General features: G+C 46.2%; 1 protein-coding gene across 3 annotated transcripts in view; it reads left to right on the forward strand.

The window, feature by feature from the left end:
* The window catches only part of RIPOR3 (RIPOR family member 3), a 194614-nt gene extending 177044 nt beyond the window's left edge, over positions 1-17570 (forward strand). For 2 of the 3 annotated variants that reach the window (XM_073607263.1, XM_073607261.1), the window contains exons 18-23: positions 1982-2140; positions 4347-4549; positions 6825-6908; positions 7774-7864; positions 13276-15693; positions 15726-17570. In XM_073607263.1, the coding sequence (XP_073463364.1) occupies positions 1982-2140; positions 4347-4549; positions 6825-6908; positions 7774-7864; positions 13276-13376 (638 nt within the window). In that variant the 3' untranslated portion in view covers positions 13377-15693; positions 15726-17570. The remainder of the gene's footprint in view (positions 1-1981; positions 2141-4346; positions 4550-6824; positions 6909-7773; positions 7865-13275; positions 15694-15725) is intronic. The other variant, XM_073607262.1, reaches the window with a different exon arrangement.
* The last annotated feature ends 1181 nt before the right edge of the window (positions 17571-18751 follow it).

The following is an 18751-nucleotide window of genomic DNA, read 5'->3' on the forward strand; positions in this document are numbered from 1 at the left end:
TTGGTCGTAACTTTAATAAATGGAATTCAAAATCCTTGTGGAATTTTGCATTGCATTTTTGTTAGGAACATTGCAGCAGAAGGGGCGAGACTCTGCTGGAGTCCCTAAGCAATGCCTTGCCAGAATCCACCCATACAGTGCCTTGAAAAAGTATTCATACCCCTTGAAATTTCCACATTTTGTCATGTTACAACCAAAAACGTAAATGGATTTTATGTGATAGACCAACACAAAGTGGCACATAATTGTGAAGTGGAAGGAAAATTATAAATTTTTTTCATTTTTTTTTTTTACAAATAAATATGTGAAATGTGTGGCGTGCATTTGTATTCAGCCCCCTTTACTCTGATACCCCTAACTGAAATCTAGTGGAACCAATTGCCTTTAGAAGTCACCTAATTTAAATAGTGTCCATCTGTGTGTAATTTAATCTCAGTATAACTACAGCTGTTCTGTACAGCCCTCAGAGCTTTGTAACACACCAGACAGGTCAAGGGATAAAGTTGTGGAGAAGTTTAAAGCAGGGTTAGGTTATAGGAAGAAAAGAACGGCTGCACACCACAGGAACGTTCCAACAATTTTATTATTATAAAATAGCAATAAACAGCCAACAAAGACAGAGTGTCCAAACCCAGGAGGCGACACGTGCGTTTCACACTAACCTCAGTGCTTCTTCAAAACCTGAGGGTTAGGTTCTAAAATAAATCCCAAGCTTTGAACATCTCACGGAGCACTGTTCAATCCATCATCCGAAAATGGAAAGAGTATGGCACAACTGCAAACCTACCAAGACATGGCCGTCCACCTAAACTGACAGGCCAGGCAAGGAGAACATTCATCAGAGAAGTAGCCAAGAGGTCCATGGTAACTCTGGAGGAGCTGCAGAGATCCACAGCTCAGGTGGAAGAATCTGTCTACAGGACAACTATTAGTCGTGCTCTCCACAAATCTGGTCTTTATGGAAGAGTGGCAAGAAGAAAGACATTGTTGAAAGAAAGCCATAAGAAGTCATGTTTGCAGTTTGCAAAAAGCCATAAGGAGGACACAGCAAACATGTGGAAGAAGGTGCTCCGGTCAGATAAGACCAAAATTGAACTTTTGGCTTAAAAGCAAAACACAATGTGTGGCGGAAAACTAACACTGCACATCACCTTGAGCCTACCATCCCCACCCGGAAACATGGTGGTGGCAGCATCATGTGGTGGGGATGCTTTTCTTCAGCAGGGACAGGGAAGCTGGTCAGAGTTGATGGGAAGATGGATGGAGCCAAATACAGGGCAATCTCAGAAGAAAACCTGTTAGAGTCTGCAAAAGACTTGAGACTGGGGCGGAGGTTCACCTTCCAGCAGGACAACGACCCTAAACATACAGCCAGAGCTACAATGGAATGGTTTAGATCAAAGCAAAATCATGTGTTAGAATGGCCCAGTCAAAGTCCAGACCTAAATCCAATTGAGTCTGGGACAAGACTTGAAGATTGCTGTTCACAGACGCTCTCCATCAAGTCTGACAGAGCTTGCTATTTTACAAATAATGGACAAAACTGACACTCTCTAGATGTGCAAAGCTGGTAGAGACATCCCCAAAAAGATGTGCAGCTGTAATTGAAGAGAAAGGGGGTTCTACAAAGTATTGTCTCAGGGGGCTGAATACAAATGCACGCCACACTTTTCACATATTTATGTGTCAAAATGCTTGAAACCATTTATCGTTTTCCTTCCACTTCGCAATTATGTGCCACTTTGTGTTGGTCTATCACATAAAATCCCAACAAAATACATTTACATTTTTGGTTGTAACATGACAAAATGTGGAAAATGTCAAGGGGTATGAATACTTTTACAAGGCACTGTACTTATAGACACAGGCAGTCTCTGTGAACATGACAGGTCCTCCTTACCTGTAGTGTAGCCTCTCGCCCTGGATCTGGCTTTCAGGTGAAGAGACTATACTGTAAGTGACATGTTTGTTTTCTCTGCAGTTTTTCGGAGGACACTGGAACAGATGTTCAGTTTTGGAGGGATCCTGACAACAAATGAGGTTTCGGAGAACGTTGTCTCCATCTTTCTCTTCTATGGGTACCTTCGGCGATACCATGTAGTGGATCTGGAGAAACACTTTGCCGCACTCACCAGGGAAGGTAAACAATCATCTTAATGTATATTGTAGAAGGCGGCTGGGGCGGCATGCTTCCAGCTCATAAAACCAGGAGGGGATCGAGTACAATTGCTAGAAGGGCCCTTACACATTAAAAAGATAGTGTGTGGGGGGGGGGGGAGGATTTGTGTTGCTAATTGCACACAGATGTTGGCTATAAAGAGGCCCTGTCATGGGAGTGGGGTTGTTCAAGGTGGTTCAGAACTAGAATTAAGTAATTGAAAGGGTAAGTTGACCCTTTCACGAAAAATGAGAAGGTGAACAGCTTCCAAATTTCCGAGCCATCCCTCCAGTGGCAAGCGCTCATTAGTCAGCGTCACCACGTGACTGCACTAACCAATTCAAAGCCATTCTATTTTCTGGAACGCTTTACAGGATAAAGAAGCCTCAGATGCACGTCTCATTGGTCAGCATGGTCACATAGCTGTGTTGACCAATGAAAGCTTGGCATTATAAGTATAATGATGGATACTCACTCTGGGACTGTGTTTTGTAGTTTTCACAGAGCCACTAGCTGCAGTGGGGTCCAGAGGATTGGCCAGGATATTTGGCGATCGTTCACTTTTTTTTGTGCAAAGATGAACTTACTGTATCTGATATACCAGTGTTGGTCAACTTACTTGATATGTATGTGGACCACGCTATTGCCAAGTGGATTTCACATAATGTGCAGTGAATATATTGCTACAGTAAGCTGTAAGAGACTGCAGCCATGCAAAAGGAGATGGTCATACACTGCAAACATACAACAGCAGATGGTCAGAGACTGCAGAGGTGGTACAGGAGATGGTGAGAGACTGCAGAGGTGGTACAGGAGATGGTCAGAAACGGCAGAGGTGGCACAGGAGATGGTTAGTGACTGCAGGGGTGGTACAGGAGATAGTCAGAGACTGCAGAGGTGGTACAGGAGAGGTTCAGAGACTGCAGAGGTGGTACAGGAGATGGTCAGAGGCGGTACAGATGGTCAGCGACTGCAGAGGTGGTTCATGAGATGGTCAGAGACTGCAGAGGTGGTACAGGAGATGTTCAGAGACTGCAGAGGTGGTACAGGAGATGGTCAGAGGCGGTACAGATGGTCAGCGACTGCAGAGGTGGTTCATGAGATGGTCAGAGACTGCAGAGGTGGTACATGAGATGGTCAGAGACTGCATAGGTGGTACCTGAGATGGTCAGAGACTGCATAGGTGGTACCTGAGATGGTCAGAGACTGCAAAGGTGGTACATGAGATGGTCAGAGACTGCAAAGGTGGTACATGAGATGGTCAGAGCCTGCAAAGGTGGTACATGAGATGGTCAGAGCCTGCAAACATGATATAGTGGTTGCTGGAGAGGGAAAGAAAACAAAAGATAAACATGGAAAAGGATGGACAGCACAGAATAAAAGTACATTAGTTTGAAAGAAATAAACCAAACCAAACTGTTAAAAGTCAATCTAAAGAACACTTTTCCTTCACTGGCTTGAGTAAGCACCAAAACAGACCACTGTGTACGGAGTCGCAAAGACTGCACAGTAAGTGACAAAGGGCTGCAGGTAGTCAGAGACTGCATCCTTGCAACAGGAGAGGGTTATAGACTGCAGAGGTGGTACAGGAGATGGTCAGAGACTGCAGAGATGGTACAGGAGATTGTCCATGAGATGGTCAGAGACTGCAGAGGTGGTACAGGAGATGGTCAGAAACCACAGAGGTGGTACATGAGATGGTCAGAGACTACAAAGTTGGTACATGAGATGGCCAGAGACTGCAAACATGATATAGGGGTTGCTGAAGAGGGGAAGAAAACATAAACATAAAAAAGGATGGACAGCACAGAATAAAAGTAAATGTGTTTGAAAGGAATAAACCAAACTGTTAAAAGCCAATCTAAAGAACACTTTTCCTTCACTAGCTTGAGTAAGCACCAAAACAGACCACTGTGTACGGAGTCGCAAAGGCCTTACAGTAAGTGACAAAGGGCTGCAGGTAGCACCGGAGTGATAATAAAGATTTATAGATAAACTATTAAACAAGAAGCCATGGCATGTGAAAGGTTGCTGTAGTCTGGCTGGGGTGGGTTGTCCTAAACACTTTTCAGAATTTGTATTCCTGTGACTCAAAAACTGAGTGAAATCTCAGAGAAGAGCAGCATTTGGTGTCTGTGTTTTTTTTTTTAACTTACAAGCTTTTATTTACTTGCTTCTCCCCCTCCAGTCATGCTGATAGGGGATCTACAACTCCCCGGGAGGCTCAAGAAGATAAAAAAACTGAAGACAAAGCAGATCTCTCGTCTCCAGCCTCTGCCGCAGCTCCTCAAGCTGGTCGCCCCCTTCCAGTTAGATGAAAACCTCAAGCTATCCAAAACCACTGCCAGCTTCTTCTGCCGGGCGTCTTCCAACAAACATTTCAAGCAAAAGGTAAGAACAGGGAGGGCTTCCTTGTTACAAGGGACTGCTATGCTGTCATGCTACAAGTGATTGATATGTTATGAAGCAGAGGCGTAACTAGAACCTTCAGGGCCCCAGTGCACGAAACCATGAAGGGCCCACCTGACCGCCAGCTGGGGCCCTTCCCATTGATCCTGGGGCCTTTTACTTCCACAGTGGGACCCTTTATTAGAATCCCACAGCGAAACACTTTCGTATGTTCTGCCCACCCATGGTGGCGGAATGCCAGGGCCCAATTTCAAGTTCGACCTTTGGAATCCTGGTTGTTCCACCACTGGTGTCAGTGTTTTGTTTCTTTTTCATTATTATTTTTTTTATCATGTTATTTTTTTTTTTTTTTACAATTTAACTTTTTATTATTTTTTACAGTTTTTTAGGAGCCCCGTTGGGGGGCTTTGGTAAAGTATCAGGGGTCTAAACAGACTTCTGATGTTTCATCTTTGAGACAGAGAAAGAACATTACACAGCCCTCAATCTCCATCTGTGCAGCCTTAGCAGCACAGAATGAATGGACAGGAATAGCTCTGTTTCCCATTCATTTACAAACGGAAGCATAGTAAACACAGTTTACTATGCTTCAGATATGAATGGACAGAGTGAGTGATTGGTACTGCCTTTTCAGACAAGGAAGGGGCACGTAAACTACATACAGTATTTACCAGCCCCTCCCCCACTCTCCATCCTGACACATCCCCTGCAGCAGCCAGCGGGGGAGGGGGTAAGCTGGCAGAGCTGCGAGGGGGGACCCTGGAAAGCACACATGGAATCAGGAGAGCAAACAGTGGCCCAGGGACAGCAGAACCTGGATAGGAGGGGCAGCATATAGAAGAGCCAATCCCCTCCGTTTTCCTCCGGCAACCGCTGAATGGCTGCGGGAGGGAGAGAAGGAGAAGCAGGCTTTCAGTGGCTACAGGTGTAAAATGGAGGGGAATCGGTTCTTCTATATGCCCCTCCTGTCCCTCCTATCCAGGTGTACAGGGGGGGCCACATAGGCCTTCTGAAGCATGCGGCCGGGTCGCAAATTGCAACCCCTGCGACCCCTGTAGGTACACCCGTTATAAAGAGTGCTGCCTTATTACAAGAGAGTGGTACATAGGGCAGGAGATGGTCGTGTTTGAGGTAAACAGTAACAGAGACTGTCTGGTTAGATCCAGCTGCCATGTTAGACAGTTGGAGCTCTCTTCCAAATTACAGAATACTTTTAGAGATGGTTGTCAAGTTACAAACAGCTGCTAGAGCCTCTCTGCTATAAGATACTGAGAGGTTAATGCCATGTTGCAACTTAACAAGACAAGCTTCATTGTCCACTAAGTATGGTAAATCCCAACTCCAGGAAAAGCATTTACATGAAATGTATGGAAGGGTTAGAACTGCTTTTATCAGTGGGAGAGATTTCCCATTGCTTCCTGTTTGTATGCATGTCACAGGTACATAAAGGGAAATCTCTCAAAGTAAGACAGAGATCTCTGTGAGGTTCTTATTGCTGACTGTATCCTTCTGTCCTGGTGACCCCTGCTCCCCTAATTCTTCCTTGTCCTGGTGTCAGGGCAACAGGAAGTGAGGTAAAAGCTTCACAGTGAGGTCATAAGTGGCAGTTAAAACCCAACAGAAGCCCAAACTCTTCCCCACTCTATCAACAATATACAAAAAAAAGCTTAATTTACAATGGGTTCCAGATACAAACAAGACCCCATATCCGAACATATATAAATAGTAATTATATGTGCTTGGCTGACCAAAGAAGATTCATCCTGACCACAATAGGTTCTGTAGTCTCTACCCATGTGGAGGATCTTGGGTGACTGATGCCAGGAGACTGGTTAGATCTACAATCTTCAGTGACGTCACTAGGGGGGTGCAGGGGTTGGGTGAGGACCGCACCTGGATGACACCCGCTAGAGTAATGATGCCATCAAGTAGGGAGGGGGGGTGGGGGTGATAACCTGTTTTACCATGGAGGGAGGGGGGGCACCATGTTTTACCACAAGGGGGGGTGTGATACCATGTTTTACCAGGGGGGCATGGTCAGTGACACCAAGGTTTACCACAGAGGGGGGCACCATGTTTTACCGCACCAGGTGACACTAACCCTAGTGACGCCACTGACGATCTTTCTCCCCCGTCCTTTGATCTACTGACACATCACACAGTGGACACCTCAATCGTCCGTATTACAGCACAACCTATGTTATTATTATACAACATATATACTGTATATATAACAACTTTTCTTTTCCTTCTCCAGGCTTTGCTTTACTACACTGAACTTTTATCTGACAGAGACCCCAAACTTCAGAGATCTGCCTGTCTGGCCCTCAAACATCTCAATGTAAGTGGCCATCCGTACCACCCATGGTGCAACACTCGGGTGAGCTCTGCATATAGGGTGGAGTCATTGCTAACCTCTAGGCGTCATGCATACTTTGCAAGACATCACAGAATCAATCCAGGGGGGTTGGGGTCAGGGAAGTTGGGATGTCACTGGCCATTACCTTAAAGTGACTCTGTGGCTAAAATAATGACGGAAACTGCATGCCCTGCAAAGAAAATACGTAAATACTTAGCTTCCTACATCTACGATTGATCTCGTAATCTCGGCTGTAGTAAAGAGGAACCACTAACTGAAGATTCTTCAGAATCCAACACTTCTGGAAGTATCAGATTCCCTTTTACTTGCTGCACTCAGTGGTTTGACCCGCTGTCACCTATGTGACTACTGTGTCCTGTAGTGGCATAAAAGACCAATGGGAAGAACCACTGAGTGCAGCAGGGGAAAAGGAAATAGTTACACCCAGAAGTAACATATACAGATACTCTTAGAAGCCCTCACGGCTTATTTATGCCTTTATTCTGGAGGCTGGCAGCGCATGTGGTCACTTCTTGTATTGAAGGGTCTCAGACAGATCTATACACATAACTATCACAAAAGTAAGTGATTGCTGTTGTCACAAATTTTCACCCTCATCTGAAATTTTTCCTACGTTTGTCTGCCGAGGTCACTTAATATCTAGAGGAAATGCTGTGCATGATCCTGTCAGCCAGTCAAGTTTTCTCTTTAATTCTGCATGATTGGGAAACAATAATTGAAGGCTCTCATTGGTTGTTTGGGGCAGTAGAATTGTCCTTCAGATGTGCAGTTTGTCTTATAACACCGGATGTCTGGTATGGGCTACTGACGACTATGTGCCTTGCAGGGGACGGCCAGCATTGACCAGATTGCCTGTTTGTGTCAGTCGGAAGTGGAGGAGGTCAGGAACACCGCCAGGGAGACCATTGTGTCCTTCGGTAAGTCAACAAAATTCTACGTGAGAGATAAGAGAAGATGTTCTTAAAAAACCCATACTGGAATTGCTTTCATCAGCTCCACCCAAAACCATTTTCTGTTTTGATAGATACTGGAGAGTAAAGCCATATAAATGTTTGTTTAAACATGAATGGCCGCCTTGTGCATCTCTGCAGAGCAGTGCGATTCGGCTGCGGTTGTGGGAACAGGTGCCATTTCCGCACTAACAACCATTGACTCACCTGCGAGCAATTGTGAATCTAGCCTTATGTGGTGCGGGAAATGCTGTGATCTGTGTGTGTTTCCCGCACCGCATGCAAATTGCACTGCCCTTGCGATCTGCAGCGGGTGTCAATACAAAGTTACCGACACCCCAAAAGCAGTGTTTGCCTGCACCCGATCGCACTGGACTGCACGGTACAAAACGACCATGTGATCTGGTTGCCGTGCAGCTCAAAAAAGGTGCATGCCCTTCTTTGGTGCGATTTGAACCAATTCAAAATGAATGGGGTCAAATCACACCACACTGAGTCACATGTGAATTGCACAGGAATGCAGCCTTTGCAATTCACATGAGGTTCATAGTGTGAAAGGAGCCTAACTCTGCACTCCAGCAGGCTCTGACATTCCAGGTTGTGGGCGGGCCCTCACTGCCCTCATGTACAATGTACAACTATTAGTCCTGCATTGTACGTGACGATGTCAGAGTGCGATTGCCGACTGGAGCATCTTAGAGAAGAGGCTTTGTTGCGCAACGTGGAGGACACCTGCTGGAGCGAGGAATAAGGTAAGTATGAGCTCTTATTCCTCTACCCCTATGAGCATTTATCCCCTGCAATGTGGGGAAGCCCACTACCAGGGTGTTTGTTTTTTTTCAGGTGACTGGAGTGGGCTCTTAAGTGATACCCTTTGTTGGCTTACTAACTAAAGATGCAAAACTCGGGATGCCTTCAATCATTTTCATCAGGCAATGAGTTTGCCAATAAAGGGTATTCTGCATGAATCGATGAGTAATACAGAACAATACTCTATTATTCCCATTACCCCTGTTAATATAAGGGGTGTGTTCATAGGTGTGCGCACGGGGTGTGCCTGGGCACACCCTAATCACCCCATGCAGTGCAGATTCCCCCTGATGCCCAGACCCCCTGTGTCCCCCCGATGCCCTGCAGGCTTCTCTCCTCTCCCACCGGCTGCTGTGGGGATGTTTCAGTATGGAGCCAGTAAATACGTCATTTACCAACCCTTCCTTTTCTGAATGAACACAGTAAGTGATCGGTACTGATCACTCACTGCATTTATTCATAACTGAAGTATAGCAAACTGTGTTTACCAGGCTTCAGTTTGTGAATGAACAGGAAGTCGCTATGCACAGAGCACGTCCCATTTATTCACTGGGCAGGGCAGCTGAGGCTGCAGAGAAAGGTACTGAGGAATCTCTTTCCCCTCCAATAGGGTTCCTAAAAAAAAAAAGTAAACAAATAATAAAAAATAAAATAATAAAAAACACTGAGACCGTCCACTGCCCTAATGACACAAATCTCTGCTCTCATGACACCGTACACTGCTCTACTGACACCTTCCTCTGCCCTACTGACACCCTCCCCTGCCCTACTGACACTGTCCTCTGCCCTACTGGCACTGTCCATGTTTTAATACATTTTAAAAGATTTGTTTACATTTATTTATAAGGGTGTGTGTATGTGTATATAGAGTGTGTGTGTGTATATATTATGCACACAAACACACACATGTGTGTTTGAGCATTGGGGTGCGCACCCCAATGCAATAGGCTGCACACACCAATGGATGTGTTTGTAAAGATCAGCAAATAATTTCTCGCAGTTTCTCTGCAATTAAATGTATCCTTGCTGCTACATTTTCCAAAATATAAAATCTCGATGTACGTGCAAAGAAAAAAAAATGGGAAGAAGAAACAGACGAAAGGGATGTAATTGCGCCACCTGGAGGACAATTTAATTTCCAGCATCCTTGTCCTAATAAAGAATTTGTTACATCTGGTTTTAGGAAGTAAAAAAAAATAGGCAGAAAGTGTTTATAAGCTGATGACATCTGTCAGACCGTGCTGTAATGTTTCACACAATATCACAGAATTCACCCAGGACAGTAATAAACAAAACTCCCAAACAGGCAAAATCAAGCAGAATATTAATAGTGGTTGCTTACAGGCAGCTGATGTAAAGTGGATGATAGAGGATAAAAGTGACAAACACGTTGCAGATTAAACTTTGCCGTCCTGTATGTCCAGAGGTTCCTTAGGTCGGTGGTTCTCATCCGCAGTCCTCAAGTACCCCCAACAGGCCATGTTTGCAGGTTTTCCTTTATCTTGCACGGGTGCTTTAAATCAGAGTCAATGGCTTGGTATTTTGGACAGCTACTATTATCTAAGAGAAATTCCCAAAGCATGGCCTGTTGGGGGTACTTGAGGACTGAGGATGACAACCACTGCCCTAGGTGACCGCAGTTGAGGTCCTGTTAAAACAGGCTTCAGATTGTATAGGAGCCATGTGTACAGCAAGCTTTAGGAGAACATTTGTAAAGCTTCCAGCAGCTTTGTTGAAGCAGTTCCAGCAGTGCCAGGACAAGATCCTTTAGCACCCAAGATGAAAAGAGCAAAATGCGCCCCCAGCCCCCATGGGCAGTGAACTACTTTGGTGGCATCGGTTGCAGGTCCTGACCTCCCTTTTGCCTACCCCTTGGCCTAGTCCATGGTTCCTGTGTGGGAAGGTTAAATACAGATCTTGAAGAGAACCTGTTGCCAGACCATTCATTCCATCAACAAACTTTATATAAAATTCTTTATTCTTTTAATGTATTTTATTTATGTTATTTAAAGCGGAGCTCCAGCCCCCACGAAAAAAATACAAATACTGCAGCTGCTGACTTTTAATATTAGGACACTCACCTGTCCTGGAATCCAGTGATGTTGGCACCCCAGCTGATGTTTCAATCGGCTCTCGGGTGCTGCCGCCGCCGCCATTACCTGTGAGGGAAACTGGCAGTAAAGCCATACTGTGCATGTACGAAGCACTCTGGGCATTGTGAATGGCCCGGCAGCAGGGGAAGAAGGAGGGGGGCCAAACTTCCGTGGGACCTCGCCGCAGCCAGATCTCCCAGAAGTGGGGAAGGGTACCTGTTCCCCCCTCCCCCCGAAAGGTGCCAAATGTGGCACCGGAGGGGGGGGGGGAAGCAGATAAGCAGAGTTTCCACTTTTGGGTGAAACTCCGCTTTAACTGTAACGCCCCCCTTGTGTAGACATCCAGAAGCCCGAGATTGCTGCTGGGTGCCGCCATCTTGGATGAAATGACAGCAGCCCCAGGAGACAGGTTCTACCCAAGCGACACTCTATATATAGCAGTGGTCTCCAAACTGTGGCCCAGGGACCGGATGCGACCCTTTGCTTGCTTTTATCTGGCCCTTTGCTTGCTTTTACCAGTGAAGGGCACAATTCCTCCCAATGACACCAACAATGGGGTCATTTCATTCCAATGACATCAATGATGGTTGCACAGTTCCTCCCATTGACGCCAATGATGGGACACAATTCCTCCCAATGACACCAACAATGGGGTCATTTTATTCCAATGACATCAGTGATGGGACACAATTCCTCCCAATGACACCAGTGATGGGAGATTGTTTATTTCTACTGATGCTGGGACATTTTGTACCCCCAATGGCCACTGTCCAGCACAAAAGTCTGAAGGACCGTAAACTGGCCCTTTGTTTAGTAAGTTTGGAGACCCTTGTCCTATAGTATTCACCTTCCATTCTCCCCCAGCAGCTACAAAAGGTTGTTCAGGGAGGTGAGGGACAGAGGAGCTGGGTCAACACAGACAGCAATTATACACTCCCCAAACAGGAGAGGGTTAAGATGTGCAAGAAGGGGGGGGGGGGGGGGGGTTGTGATGGGAAATTTACTTTTTTTATTATTATTATTTTTTTTAGTAAGTTCAAAGGCATAAGTAAATAAAAAATGGTATATGGGAGGAAATAAATACTGCAATTGGGCATTTCATAAATTTGATTGTTCTGTGCTTTTACCTGCAACTTAAAGTTGTCAGTGAGACAGGGTCTCTTTAAGGGGGGGGGGGTCTGTTATTTTGAAAACGTGACAGTCAGCACTCCTATTGAAGTCTGTGTTTAACCTCCCCAAACTGGAACTGAAAGGTGCAGTAAAGTGGGAGTAAACGCCCATGTATGATTTTTACCTATAATAAGGCTTACCTGTAGGTACAGTAAATATCTCCTAAACATGTGTCGTTTAGGGGATATTTACTTTAGATGCAGCTGGTGACATCACCGGCGCATGCACTCTGAAGGAACGGCATACCCATACCATTCCTTCAGAGCCATCCCATAAACAGTGACTCCCGCACGCATGCCATTCATATCGCATATATGCCGTTCATATACCAGGTGAAGATGGAAACGCCTCAGCGGTGACAGTGTGCCGGTGGAGGGCTTCATTTTTAGGTAAGTCTGTAATAATGTGCTAGTATATGATGCATTCTAGCACATTATGACTTCAACTGCCCTACCGCTTTAAGGCCTAGTGTACACTTGCAACCAGGGGTGGTAAAAAATAGGCAGTTGATCAGCAGTTTGACTACCCCACTTAACCCAATACAGGGACTGGAGGGGGTTGTACGCATGCCATGGCAAAACACTTCACCTCCTGTTGCATTCGGCAGGCAGTCCCGCCATCAAATGCAACCCATTCTAGGGTCAAAATAAGCAGTCAGCAGTGACATTTCACCGCCAGTCAAATGCCCTCTGAGTAAACAAGCCCTCGAAGGCTTCAATAACGTTGTTTAAAGCTTGCTGTATGCATTGTTTTGTGTACGAGGCCTTGGTGCCCTGGCTTGTGGTCCTTGCATTAAACATAAGAGAAAATTATTGTACATAAGCTGGATGTTGGAGTACACAGTAGGTAAGGCTGAAAAAAGACAATAGTCCATCCAGTTCAAAAGACAAGGAGAGAGGTGTCTTTGGAACACGGTTCTCTGTTCCTATGTGACGGCAGCCCTGTGTGTTGGAATCCCTCACCATCTTCCCTTATGGTCATTGGACTATTAACACTGTTAATGACCATGGACTACTGCCATTGGTTTATCCCTTGGCCCAGATTATTGTGCTGAACTAATGTTCATGCCACATTACACTATGGGATTGGTTGCTCTAGTTCTCTTCTCCTTCACTTGTATTACTGTCCATCCAGTTCAACCTGTGAGTAGAAAACGTTCAACTAGAAGCAGTGGCTATAGTTACATCCGGTTTTTCTGTATTACGCCCCCCTGTAGGATGCCAGCAGTAATCACAGTCAGTGATGTGTCAAGCATACGAGGCTCCGTGATGTTCTTCAGGTTTCTAACTAATGATCTTCTTTCAGGTCAGCGAGGGAGACAGGTCTTCAGGAAGACGGACAAGATCTGCCGCGAGCTCCAGGAGACGTTGACGTTGGATGGCGAGATAGAGATCACTGTGTTCTGAAAGAGACTGTATATACATTTCCTGATATCTCTCTGTAAGCTTCTGGCAGAAACGATTGTATATTGTCACTCCACACTCGCTGCAGAAATATTGTATTTTTCCACGTTGGCTTTACAAATATGACTTCTAAATAGACATTTTCGGGTTTGGAAGATAAATCCTGATGGGGCTCTACATTTTCTTCTAGCCTTCTGGTTACTCGGAAGCTCCTTCATGATCCATATCCAGCCAAGGGCCACCCACTCTTGGTGCATAGGGCATGCAGTGACTTTGTCACACCCCTGCCACTCCTGTTCCTCTAATGAAGAGCCATCTTCCACTAAGCACCTCCCATGACATTCCAAGAGACAAGTGACATTCTGACACCACAGGCTCAAGTCACAAAGACCTAAAGAGGAGCTTCAGTTTGATTTTTCTTTTTCAGCAAATACTGGAGCTGCTGTCTTTTAGAAATCAGGTACTTGCCAGTACTTTGGGTTCAGCACTGTCTTCCTGCAGCCCCGTTCTTCTTACCGCTGTGCCACCATCTTGGATAGGGAAGCCAGCTGTGGCTCCCTGAGGAACCAGAGCTGGCCCCCCACTGTGTGTGCGCAACCTTGCCTGGCACTTTGTAAATGGTTCTGCAGCCTGCTGGGACCTGTGACATGTCCCAGGAGGCTGCGGGAGGGCAGAGAGCGGAGCAAGGGGCGAGGATTGGGGAAGTGGGTGCCAAAAAAAAAAATCTGTATTTGATCCCCCCCCAACCCACACACAGACACAAAAATAAAACCTGCTACAGGCTGCAGGGAGGGGGTGAACCAGCGGGGAGGGCTTTACATTTTTAGTGAAAGTCCGCTTAAAGCTGAACTCCAAGCTGCGAGCTAAATACACAGAATGGAGTTACAAGGAGATTTACATGGCTCTGTCACACAGGACAGCCCTGCCTGGCAGAACAGGGGACCTGATTTTTTTCTCTGCTGCAGTTTCACCTTCACTTACAGATCTCTTCCCCACCCTGTTGATGGGCTTATCTGCCTTTTTCCTCTGCTTTCTCCTTCTATCAGCATTCTTCTTGCACTGCAGCACAACTGATTGGATGCTTTTCCCTCCCCCAGTCTGGGCCCTACTGTACAAGGGAGTGCAAGAGGCTGATACCAAGTCAAATTCAGGTACTTGCACTCAGGGCCGCCATCAGGGGGGTACAGCCGATACACATGTACCGGGCCCGAGCGCCTGGAGGGGCCCTGCAACCAGGAAGTGTGCAAGAGAGTGGAGCCGGAGGAGAAATAGTGCAGGAGAGGCGCCGTAGGCTAAGCACATAGAAACACAGTAAGCTGGGACTCAGGAGATGTTATGAGGGAGGGACTCAGCAGCCTTTCAGTTGCTCATTGGCTGAGGAGGCAGGCTGCCACGCCTCCTGCTGCCTCTTTAGCCAATAGTTACACAGGGTGCACAGTCCATCACTGCAGAGCCTTGTGCTTCCTGTGTTGGTGGGAGGGACAGAATTCCTCTGCAAAGAAGCTGCTGCAGAGATCGAGGTGAGTGAAAAAAAAAAAAAAGTGTTTCCTTGAAGCTGCTAGAAGACATTGTATATGCACAGCCTGTGCTCCCCTGTTAATATCAATCACTGTATTGCCAGCCCTATTGCTGTCCTTTTAGCAGACACATGTGTAGCATAGGTATCAGCTATGTCACCATGTTAAAAGGACAGCAATATGGGTAGCATTACAGTGACTGTTATTAGTCCAGGTTCACTAAACTAGCCAATGCCCTGAAAAGCAATCCATGCGGATTGGTTTCAGGCCCCTTTCACATGAGTGGTCCTCCTGTTCGTTTTTGAGGCAAACCCGATCGGACCACCCATTCTTCTCTATGGAATGGCAGACTTAAATGGAAATTTGTACGTTTACACCCACCTACCTCCAATCTGATCTGATCTGGCAAAAAGAAAAGATGGAAGGCCTCCATTCCCCTCCGTCTGGCCAGATAAGAGGGCAGTTGGGTGTAATTGGACAGCGTGAGTGGAGCAGGAGGAGAAGGACATGGGACTGGAGGAGGAGGAGGATGTGGGATGGAGGAGAAGGAGGAGGGTGAAGAGATGGGACTGGAGAAGAAGGACATGGGACTGGAGAAGGATAAGGACATGGGACTGGAGGAGGAGAAGGAGATGGGACTGGAGGAGGGGGAGGACATGGTATGGAGGAGATGGGACTGGAGGAGGAGGAGGATGTGGGATAGAGGAGATGGGACTGGAGAAGGAGGACATGGAACTGGAGGAGGAGAAGGACATGGGACTGGAGGAGGATGTGGGATGGAGGAGATGGGACTGGAGGAGGATGTGGGATGGAGGAGATGGGACTGGAGGAGGAGGAGAATGAAGAGATGGGACTGGAGGAGGAGAAGGAGATGGGACTGGAGGAGGGGGAGGACATGGTATGGAGGAGGTGGGACTGGAGGAGGAGGAGGATGGAGGAGATGAGACTGGAGTGGGAGGAGTTGGGACTGGAGGAGAATAGACATGGGATGGAGGAGATGGGACTGCATGAGAATAAAGACATGGGACTGGAGGAGGAGGATGTGGAATGGAGGAGATGGGACTGGAGGAGGAGGAGGATGAAGAGATGGGACTGGAGGAGGAGAAGGACATGGGATGGAGGAGATGGGACTGCAGGAGAATAAAGACATGGGACTGGAGGAGGAGGATGTGGGATGGAGGAGATGGGACTGGAGGAGGAGTTGGGACTGGAGGAGGAGGTAGGGTGGAGGAGAATAAAGACACGGAATGGAGGAGATGGGACTGGAGAAGGAGGACTTAGGATGGAGGAGATGGGACTGGAGAAGGAGGACTTAGGATGGAGGAGATGGGACAGGAGGAGGAGAAGGACATGGGATCAGGGAGATGAGACTGAAAGAGAAGGGCATGGGATGGGACTCGGTGGGACTGGCAGTGAGCGGGCCCTGGGGAATGTTGATGGTCAGGTCCGGGGGGGGGGGGGGGGGGGGCAGGTTTAAAACTGTGTAAGGGGCCCCAACATTTTTGATGGCGGCCCTGCTTGCACTGCTTGTATATATATAAAAAAATACATTTAATGATGTATTAATGAATACAGAGCTGCATTTATTTGTGCATTCTATATCTCCCTGGAGTTCAACTTTAATATAAGAATAAGGATCTTTATTTTCACCATGTGATGTTGTTTTTTGAATTGCATTGGACTGCAGAATTATGCACTTTTTTTTTTCCTTTTTAAACAAAGATCCTTCTCCTGGCGAGTTAGCTTTGTGAGTTAAGCATCACATCATTGTAGAGTGGAGTATAAACCGAGAACAATCCCATTCAGCAGCTCATGTAGCAGAGCAGAATGCCTCCGGTGATATGTACGCTATATTGTCAAAAGTATTGGGACGCCTGCCTTTACGCGCACATAAACTTTAATAACATCCCAGTCTTAGTCCGTAGGGTTCAATATTGAGTTGGCCCACCCTATCAGCTATAACAGCTTCAACTCTTCTGGGAAGGCCGTCCACAAGTTTGGGAGTATGTCTATGGAAATTTTTGACCATTCTTCCAGAAGCGCATTTGTGAGGTCAGGCACTGATGTTGGACGAGAAGGCCTGGCTCGCAGCCTCCGCTCTAATTCATCCCAAAGGTGTTCTATCGGGTTGAGGTCAGGACTCTGTGCAGGCCAGTCAAGTTCCTCCACCCCAAACTCGCTCATCCGTGTCTTTATGGACCTTATTTTGTGCACTGGTGAGCAGTCATGTTGGAAGAGGAAGGGGCCAAACTGTTCCCACAAAGTTGGGATCATGAACTTGTCCAAAAAATGAAGCTGTTATAGCTGCAAAGGGCGGGGCCAACTCAATATTGAACCCTACGGACTAAGACTGGGATTCCATGAAAGTCCATGTGCGTGTAAAGGCAGGCGTCCCAATACTTTTGGTAATACAGTGTATGTACCTTCGCTCTGCTGAAGCTGCTGCACTCTGTACATGACAAAACTTCTTTCTTTTTTTTTTTTTTTTTTTTTTTTTTATAAATGTTGATGCTTTGAAGAACTTCTGTAAATAATGTTTAACGAGAAGAATTCCTGAGCGAGCCGTGAGCGGGAGCTCAGATCTGTACATTCTATATATAGTTGTGTATATGAAAACTGATACATTCCGTATTCTGCTTGTGTACACAAGTATGGAATAAAAGCCTATGTTCTCATCAGAGTTATCGTGTTTGGATCTGTTATGGAAACCGGTCAGGGGGGGATTGTGTCACCATCTTATCCTAATGGTCACCCGCTCTGCGTCAGACATTAGTACACTTACACAATACTAGCATTTCCTTTGGGGTTTTTTTTTTATTGAAGTGTATGTGACGCCCCCTTTTTTTTTTTCTTTTTACATTTTGGAAGGACTAAAGCGGTGGGAGCCGCTGTACTAACCATGCGATGTTAGTACAGCAATCTCCCCCGCTGAGCTGTTGTGTTCTAAAAGGGGACGCCCCCCTCCCCCGCCAGAACACTCCGATCAGCGATCTCCGCCATTGGCTGAGAGCGCTTATCGGGAGTCAGTCGGCTGCTGGTTTTTCCAGTATGCACGTCTGACAGAAGCCGGCCAAACTGTCGGACAGACCGACATACACACGGGCCGAATGTTGGATGTTTTTTTTTTTTTTTTTAACCAGCTGTTGTCTCCCGACATTCGGCCTGTGTGTACGGGGCTTGAGGAAGGATTACAATTCTTGTCGTGTTTTTATTGCTATTTGTGTCTCCACTGCATAGGTTGACCAGTGACAGAAGATTAAAATTTTTTTTTTTTTTTTTTTAGCAGAACAGGAGGTATGTTAACCCCTTCACACCTAAGGGTAAAACAAATGTTAATGCCTAAACACAATTTTGTAACTTTCACATGTGTTAGAAAAACCGCACATTTCATCACAACTACTTTGTGCATCCAGGCAGATTATACCGAGTTTATTTCAGGAATTAAATAAAGGAAAAATACTGCGCATGTGTAAAAACTAGGGCTGTTACTGATTAAAATTTTCTAGTTCGATCAATCGATTTTTTTTTTTTTAATCGACTAATTTCAATTAATTATAACGCACATACAGATCCAACTACTTTTAGCTGACGTCCTGTGTAGCTCCTCCCCCGTACGCGTTACGTTCAATCAGAACTTCCTCAGAGGGGCGGGGCTACGGCGTCACGCTACAGTCTATTTAAACAGCACCGCTGTGCATCAGGGGGACCAATGGAGAGCCAGAGACATCCATCACCTGCTGAGACAGCAAAGTGTCAGCTCTTTGGAAAAAAAAAGTGCCCTCATCATAAATGTTTCTTGATTGCTGGATAACCAATCAATGTCAGTTCATCGTCAAACTGACTTACAGCCAGGAAAGCCCT

Source organism: Aquarana catesbeiana, linkage group LG12 (genome assembly GCF_042186555.1).
Source record: "Aquarana catesbeiana isolate 2022-GZ linkage group LG12, ASM4218655v1, whole genome shotgun sequence".
Taxonomy (NCBI): domain Eukaryota; kingdom Metazoa; phylum Chordata; class Amphibia; order Anura; family Ranidae; genus Aquarana; species Aquarana catesbeiana.